Here is a 9,007-nt window from a genome sequence, read left to right on the forward strand (position 1 = left end):
ATAACTTGTAAAACTATGGAGACCCTGTAGAGGACCATGTTCGTTTAACAGCTCCTTTAATTCCACCAGCTCTGCTTGTTTTCTCACACTACTGAAGCAGTTACACTTCTGGCTCCTGCCTTTGCATTGAACAAGCTACAGTATGATTTGGGAGTTTTTGAATACAGGACTTTGTAAATATTTTAAATATTTAAACTCTGACAATGGAACTTGGACAACTTGACGGAGACTTGAACTCTGGGACATACCAGGACACAGTGTGGAAATTTAGATGGATATCCTTGATTTTTGGGTGTAAATACTTGTAACACAAGAAGGTTGGCAAACTCTCCTGAGGAGTCTGCCGATGGCACTTCATATTTTGTAACTCAAATAAAACAAACTCCAGAAAACTTGAATATTTAAGATATAATCATTTTATTTATGTTGTGTTTTATTTGACAAGAATGTTCATTTTTAATCAGCAAATCTTTGATGTGTGATTTCACTCACTTTGATACTGAATACATGAGATATTAAAAACATGGTTACTTACATTTCAGATCATACAATTAAAGTTTAAGTGAACATCAAAAGGGGTTAAACCTGAGTTCAGTGATAAAACATTTTACATATAATTTGGAAACTAAAGTGACAATGGAATTGTACTTTAGTTGCATATCAGTCACTCACATATGAAAACCAATGCATTCATTTTGTTTGGTCCCAGTGTATTTGATGGGTCACAAGCTCATCTTATGAAACCTTGATCATATTAGGTGATTTTAACACATCAGCAAACTTTTAAGACAACTGCTTTAGGTAAAAATGAATGGGGAACTCCACTAATTTCACACATAGGAGTCTGATTAGAGGGAACAAGGAGTCTCACTACATATGGGAAAAAAAAATTGTATAAAGACTTGTGTGGCTCCAGAGGGAGCTGCGTGAAATTCGATAAAGTACCTCAAGAGAGTCAGTGTCAGTTGGGGCTGAAGACAAGTTTAAAAATGAAAACAAATTTGGAGGTGTGGAGTTAGAAAGAAAATAACTTATCAGACTTCTGTAGCCCATTCCTTATCTCTGCTTTAGGATAAATTAGCTGCTACTTTTGTAAGGTGTAATGCATTTACTTTAGAAAAAAAAACAACCCTTTTTTGTTAATGAGATTATCAGAATTCTGAGCAAAGTTTTCATAAAAAAATGAATATGAATTAATGAGATAATCTTGATTTTTTTTTTCTTTTGTATTAACAAGATCCTCAGGAATCTGAGAAGCTGTCATGAAAAAATGTGTTTTTTCTCAAGTACCAGGATAATCTCATTATATTTTGTATTTCTGTGTTAACAAGATTATCTCAGAATTTTGAAAAAAAAAAGTTTTTATGAAAAAAGTTTTGCTCGTTTTTCTTAATTTTTCTCAATAAACGAGACAATTTCAGAAATTCAAATTTTTCAGAATTAACATTATTCTCATTAATTCAGAAAAACAAGCTGTTTTTTTTCTTCTATGAAATCTTTTTGTAGAATCCAGGATAATATTCGTGTTAATTCAGGAAAAACAAAATTATTTTTCTCATATTTTTGTCATTATGCCTCTGCAGCTACTTGCAAAACACACCTCAATTTCAAATGTTTTGGTGATCATGTTGCATAATGGGTAATGCAGGCGTTTAACATGGAAGAAGAAAGCATAGTTTAAAAAAAGGCAATGGGTGCGCTCTGAATCACATACTTTTTCTTTTAACTTTTAGTTGGTACTGCAGTTGCCCTTAAAAAGTATGTTGTATGCAGTGTGCCACAATCGAGACATATGACTGTCTCATATCATCACACCCTGAACTTTGACCCTCTTGCTTTTATATCCGTTACCTTGGAGATAAAACAAACGCCACTCACTGAGTTCTCCAGAGATGGAGATCGACCTGTAGAGCTCTGCTGTTGTTACTTTGCAATGTGTGCAGTTTAAAAGTTTAAAGTTAAAACTGCAGAGATTGTAGCTAGAAATAGCCAGAAAAGCATGCTGGCTTGCATACTGCAAAGATGGACTGGATATAGTAGAACATCCTGGTATTTTTGGCATACTGCATTTGACATACTATGTACTGAGGCATACTAACTCCTTCTCTGGTATACTATAAAGTGTGGTAGTATGGGGATTGTAATGCACAGAATATCTCTGGTTCTGCTGCATTCATTTTGATACTTTTTTAAAAGACGGACCATCATTCCAACAGTGATACAGGAGTACTATACATGTTACTGAATATAAAAGAGAATGCTGTATGTTACATTTACCTCACTGGGGAGGTCACTATGTGCTTAAATACTAGTGCTTCAGATCTTCACAGGAGCCAAAAAGTGCCATCCGCTGCTCTTCATACTGGGAAATGTTCCTCTTCATGATGTCCATACAGGGTCCCAGCAAACGCTCGAAAGCCTGGACGTCAATTACTGAAAGAGATAGAAAGAAAATTAAGATTACATCATCCTACTGCAGGCTCCTGGTTCCTGTCTAACAGATGGAGGATGTAGTTTCCATAAAAGGAGCGAAACAGCCTAAAAACAGCAGAAATTAGTGCACAAATCATTTTACATTGAGAGAAATGCTGGGATTTAAGACAGTGCCATTACAGCTCTTGTGGTTATTATAGGGTCCGCTACAAGCTCAGTAAATGGGGCGTGCTTCAATATGTAAACTTTTGTTGTCGAAGATCAATGTGTTAAACAGGAGGATAAAACGAAAACAAACAGTATATTTGGGGGAATTTCGTCGATGAGTCCGATCTGTCTCTGTCGAAACTTCACCTCTGTAATCCACTGCAAACTGCACAGCTTTTACCTTTAGCTGCCACTTCATTGGGATTCAAGACTGAAGTGTGAGAGTTGGCAAAGCTGTGACAGTGAAGGAGACAGAGCTGAGCGCTGACAGGGTGCAGACTCAGCTCTGACGGGCCCCTGCCCAATTTAAAGGAATGCTTCACCCAAAAAATGATCATCTGTATATGCAATTACTCACCCTGTGCTACCATTGAAGTTGTTAAGAAAACTGTTTTTCTTGGACACCTCAATGCTGAATGACAAACCATACTATACTATGACCTCCGTTGATGAACTCACACAACGCGTGCAGTGTAATCCAAGTCTCATTCATCAAGTCATATGCTCAGCACTTCCCAAACAACTGTATTTTCACTAAAACCTTAGGATTTAAAACACCTCTGCATAAACATTCTCATGCTTGGACGAGTAGCACACCTGGCCTGGGCAACTCAGTGGAATACACATGCAGGGTTCAAAAATGAGCTTGCCCATGCACACTACTTGTACACAGAAGTGTTACAACTGTGAGCTTTTAGCTACAATGCACATATTGAGGAAGTACTGAGCGTACAACTGGGTACATGAGACCTGGATTATACTGAGCGAGTTGTGTGAGAGTTCGTAAACTAATGTTTTGATGTACTGTAGTTTTGATGTTGTTATAGTTGGACCCCTTTTTACTTCAGTTCATCAACAATGTTCTCCATTTTTGGATTCTTCTTTTATTGTGGAGGCATGCAAGAAAAAGTTTCCTACATGAATTCAAGGAAACAGGGTGAGAAATTAATACAATTGATTATTTTGTGGGTGAAGTATTCACCCTATGGTCACATATTGGGTCAGGTACTGTGCCTCCTGGGGCTGCCTGACCCCGCCGGGAGCACCTGATAAAATTGATCATGAGTTACTGTGTTTGTTCTTGACTCTGCTGCTGCCCCTACATACACACAGCAGCCCAACCAAAGTCCAGTATCCAACCATTCTTTCAAAATGAGGTGCTGAAATCTAAAATGAATGTGCTTTTACTCCTGACACACAGAACTACAGACACTAGGGTCGTACCTAAACATTTGGTTTCTCCCACAGCGTAAACTGATGCTGCACGGGGTTTGTTGGTGACCAATGCCAGCTCCCCAAAATACTGCCCTCTGGAGCAGCGAGCCACCTCCACCTCTGCGTTATCCTGCTGGCCAACCTTTGTCTGTAACGGACACAAAGACACCTGTGAGTCCAGGCTACATTTTCATTTTAAAAAGGCAGCTGAAATAGATTCAGTCACACTCACTGTGCTTTTTATCATGATCTTCACCTCTCCTGATTCCACAATGTAGAAACAGTCGGCGTCCTCCCCCTGCAGAGGCAGAAAGCAGCAGAAACACATTTATTAAATCTGACCTGTTATTGATTAACACAAGGCAGCCAAAGATACAAATATCCCAACACTACCTGCGTTATTATGCGCTCTCCATCTTTGAACGTTCGTGCTCCCAAAACATCTACAATCTTCATCCTCTCAGACACCTTGTGAAAAGAAACAGAAAAGACGCACCTGACAGACCTGAAGGCGATTAAATATGCACTTATTCTACGATTATCTTGTTTGTGTTTCTAATACAGACCTCAAGAGACTTCAGAAGAGGAACACACTCGATGAAGGCCTCATACATCCTCCTCTTCTTTGCATTATTTCTAACAATCAGTCTGTGGAATGTGGCTCGATCCTGAAACAGCACCAAACACCACATTTAGTGAATTTTTTTATTACTTTAGCTTCAATTCCTTTAGCTTCTTTTTATTCATGATCTAATCCTTAGTTTGTGGGACTCACCAGGCCCCACAGGGCGCCTTCCTGTGTTGCAACGATTGTGGCGGCTCGTGGCGTGTTGTACATGAGAGCCAACTCACCAAAACTGCCCTTATTGTCATACTTTCCAACACACACACTCACTTCATCCTTCTGCACCAAAATATCATACACACCCCTGGAGAGGATATGACACACAGACGGGGAGTAGAAGTCATCATCAGACTGACACAATGTCATCCAGACATAACGTTACAAAACAATTTGAAATGTGTCACTCACTTTTCTATGACATAGAAATTGTCTCCGTCATCTCCTTGGTCTATGATGTGTTCCTGAGGTTTGACTAGCACCTCGAACATGCCATCCAAAACCTCAGAGAACTGCTCCTGGAGGACATGAGGTGAGGACAGGTTATTTTTACAGCAGTGCATTAAGACAAGACATAATAGAGACATATACACAGGACTGGGGTTTAAAAGTAGTGCAAAGTAACTTAGTACATTTACTCAAGTACTGTACTTAGTATAATTTGAGGTACTTGCACTTGAGTATTTTTATTTTCTGCTACTTAATACTTCTACTCCATTAAATCTCAGAGGTAAATATTGTATTGTATTGTAAATATTTTTTGCACTCATTGCAATGGTGGCACGGTGGAAGGTAAAAGATCTAAAGACTTTATCCAACATCGAAGATAGAGATGAGTATTGACAAATCTTATTTAATAAAAGGCAGCGACAACCTGAGAGGTCTTCAGCCTCAAATTGAAAGAGCTGAGAGGTAGAGCGAAGTTTGTTTTGTTGGATGCTGTTTCTCCATGTTCTTTTGGGGGGGAAACTAAGCCAAGCAGCAGAAACCATTCAGTGTTTTATAAACCATTTTTTGACACACAGAAAGCCAGTGTTGTGGTTTTAGTGAGGACTCTGGCAGCAGCAGTTGGAATAAGCTACAGCTGTCTGACCTTTTTATACATTGCACTCACATCAGGTCCTCTTTGTGTGTGCACATGTATTACCCATGCTGTTGGGACATAAAGCTGTTTACACAGTCTCATTGTGGGGACTTGCCTTTCTTTTGGGTCTCCATAATGTAAATCATTCCGTTTTAAGTTGGAGACTTTGGCTAAAGTTGGGATAAGGTTAGATTTTAGGTCACGGTTATGGTTAGGCAACTATTGGTTGCAGTTAGGACAGGGTTGGTAACCTGCTGCTCTTTAGCCCCTTTCCAGTGGCTCTATGTGGCTTTTACAAAAAATGATATAGAAATGGAAATTTTCACAGCTGTAGGCCGAAGTGATTCTTACGTTTTCCAGTTGTAAAAATGTGTAACCTATACACTCAAAAAAACATTTGAACATTCCGTCAACTAAAGTGCGTCACACATCTATGACCTGGTCCCATCTCTTAAATTCTGGTGAACCTAAATAGCGGTGGCTAGTTAGTGGTGGAGTTCCTCGCTAGGCTAGGTTTATTCCAAATCCAAAAAATAAAAAGTCTTAGAGGAAAACAGGGAACGTAACAGCGATTGGACTGATTTTTTTTTGCTTTCACCACCAACGCAGCTCAGTTTAAGTACAAAATAATCATAAACAGCCCACTACAGAGGAGCCACCCTATGCTAAAAATGAATTTTCATTTAGATCTATTAATAACATTGATTGGCTAATTTAGATCTATTAATAACATTGATTGGCTAATTTAGATCTAATATGCTGAGTTACCTTTTTTGTTAAGCACAAATATGTACTGCAGCTCCAGACATATTAAAACAAATATTCATGCCAAAAATTACTCTTTTTTCTTCCAATTTTACAGGAAATACATGTAAACCAGTGTAATGTCATGAGAAGTGACTAAAACATGACTTTATGTTAGTGAAACAATCATCATCAAAATGACATCCAGTGTTGTACCTGCTCCAGTGTTTTAAACAGTAAAATATCTCTGCACGCATCCTGAAGTCTGCGACGCTGCTCGTCCGTTTTGGGATGCACAACCCGAAGCTCTGTGTCATCGTCCTCATCGTCATCAGGGTTGTACGCCTCTGCACAAACTGCAGCAGGACAAACAGATGAAAACACTGTACCGTGGTCAACATGAATTAATATTCATCACACATATTGTCCCAGTTACTGACCTGAAACTCTGCGACTGTATTTACCCGTGGTGCACTCTGCAGAGACACAGAGACAGAGGTGAATGTATTAGAGTAGATAACACAAGAGAGCTCGTCATACTTTATTGTCATAGTTTTGTTCACATGGGTGTTTGCCTGACTGTGACCTTGTAGGTCAAAACTTTGCATCTGTACATTTTTTGTGAGCTTCCAAATTTCAGTTTCCACTTCCTTTGTGTGATTTTGACATTATGAGATTTCTAGTTTTTGAAACATCTGCGGATGGCCGATGTGGAGCAGAAAACAAACACAAAATTATGTAATAATACTCACTAACAGTGTCTTCCTCCTCCTCCTCCTCTTCTTTGTCCTTGATGGTCTTATTTGACTTTGTCTCAAAGGTCACTCCTTTCCGTGCAGGTTTGGGGCTGCGTTTCTTGGCCCGTTGGTCATTTCTTTGGCGGTCCAGAATTTGTGTAAAATGCTGCACTGCAAATTCCACCAGGTCAGGCGGCCTGCGGCGAAGCACCTCCACTGTGTATCCCTGCAGCAGCTCTTTCAAACCAGCTGGTATCTCCACATTGCTCATCATGCAGCTGCAGAGGTCACGGCTTGTATAGCTCACAATTAAACCACTGACCTAAAGATCAAATATTTTGACTTAAAATAAAAAAAAATCTAAGCATCAGCCTGTCCCATAGATTTCATAAACATACATCTGTCCAGAGCGAACTGACTCCTCCTCCTCTCGTTCCATTCTCTCCAACATTCAGCAGCTTATTGATTTCTTTATTTAGCACGGCCTGTCGGAAAGTATTGACCAGGACTTTTCACATCAGATGTAATTAAAGGCTGTCCGATGGATTACAGCTCAAAACTTGATGATTTGGCAAAGTAACAACACACAGACAGAGAGGACTTAAAACTGTTTATCCTGGAAGTCAGGCTGGTGTTAAAAAGCTGCAGAGACAGACATCATCAGATAGGTATGTTTATAAAAGTGCACGAGTATTCTAATAGCGGCGTATGTTCAATTCAAACTACAAAGCCATCTAAAAACTTTATAGGGGTCTGCAACAACAAGGAAGTAACTCAGTGTGTTTAAAACTGAAATGTGAAAGAGTCAGGGAGAGGATACCCTGGGGTAGACTGAGACTGAATTCATGTGACTCACAACAGAAAACATGAAGCTGACCTTGAAATTCAGCTTTATGGAGAGAAGTTTTGTCTGGAAAAAAAACTCCTCTGGGTTTTCAAAAGACTCATGACGTGAAATCCTGCAGCTGCTGGACACAAAAAGAAAAATCCTCATTGTATATTTTGGTTTTACCCACTGTGACGCCATGGGGTGGCTGTGGCTCAGGAGGTAGTGCAGGTTGTCCACCAAAAGGAAGATCAACAGCTTGATCCCCGGCTCCTCCGGCCTACATGCCAAAGCATCCTCAAGCAAGACACCAAACCCCAAATTACCCCCAATGGCATATGGTTGTACCTTGTATAGTAGCCTCGGCTACCAGTGTATGAACGTGAATATGAATGGGTGAATGTGACTCATAGTGTAAAAAGCACATTGAGTGGTCAGAGGACTAGAAGGGCGCTATACAAGTGCAGTTCATTTACTTCCTGGCTAAAGGTTCATTAAGTTTTGGAAGAAGTGCTCTGGGTAGATACAAGTCTCCTGTGGTTTCAGATCACTTGTTCTTGAGATGTTTTGTGTTTTCTATCTTTACTCTTTAATTAGGCTGGGACAAAATATTTAAAAGGTCTTGACTTTGAACCTCCCAGTGATTACATTTTTTTCATACATGTCAAAGGTAAGATCTGATGGAGCTGACAGTAGAGTTTTTTTAAAAATAAAAAGTTATATATTTATTAAATTCACAGCCGTAGTGAGAAGCCATTTTATTTCTCAAAGTTGCAAAGAGCTAAGATACTGCTAATCATAATACTCATCTTTTAACCATAATTCTTATTTAGTTTTCCGATACCATTATTATGTAATGAATTTTTCATAAAATAGAAAAATTACCAGCACTTGAGCATCATTCCTGCTTTTATAGAAACCAGTGAGACAGGAGTCCTTAGGATATAGCTGACCCCTTTATGGCTGATTAAATAACATTTTGGAGAAATCTGACGGAGCTGACAAAAATCTGGGACAGAATATATTCACAAAAATATATTTTAAAACAAAGATGATTCTAGCAGTACATTTCACACCACCGTTATCAGTATGTATGGTTAGGTTTTGACAGCTTTTAACACATTTTTAATGGTCTGAAG

The 9,007-nt window shown here is 39.1% G+C and overlaps 1 protein-coding gene across 1 annotated transcript; it reads right to left on the minus strand.

The window, feature by feature from the left end:
- Positions 1–1,490: 1,490 nt before the first annotated feature.
- Positions 1,491–7,501, minus strand: prkar2ab (protein kinase, cAMP-dependent, regulatory, type II, alpha, B). Its single transcript, XM_033627755.2, has 10 exons — positions 7,058–7,501; positions 6,746–6,781; positions 6,522–6,661; positions 4,889–4,995; positions 4,631–4,784; positions 4,422–4,523; positions 4,249–4,323; positions 4,088–4,153; positions 3,865–4,003; positions 1,491–2,433 (listed from the first exon to the last, which is right to left on the minus strand). The coding sequence occupies exons 1-10, from the start codon at positions 7,314–7,316 to the stop codon at positions 2,309–2,311; spliced, it is 1,203 nt and encodes a 400-aa protein (XP_033483646.1). The 5' UTR covers positions 7,317–7,501; the 3' UTR covers positions 1,491–2,308.
- Positions 7,502–9,007: the final 1,506 nt, after the last annotated feature.

The sequence above is a fragment of the Epinephelus lanceolatus genome, chromosome 1, assembly GCF_041903045.1.
Source record: "Epinephelus lanceolatus isolate andai-2023 chromosome 1, ASM4190304v1, whole genome shotgun sequence".
Classification (NCBI taxonomy): Eukaryota; Metazoa; Chordata; class Actinopteri; order Perciformes; family Serranidae; genus Epinephelus; species Epinephelus lanceolatus.

Coding starts and splice junctions, on each gene's coding strand:
- prkar2ab (XM_033627755.2), bottom strand. CDS start 7,316: ATGATGAGCAATGTGGAGATACCAGCTGGTTTGAAAGAGCTGCTGCAG. Junction 4,524..4,630: donor AAGGCGCCCTGTGGGGCCTG/GTGAGTCCCACA, acceptor GTGCTGTTTCAG/GATCGAGCCACATTCCACAG. Junction 4,004..4,087: donor AGATCATGATAAAAAGCACA/GTGAGTGTGACT, acceptor TGTCCGTTACAG/ACAAAGGTTGGCCAGCAGGA.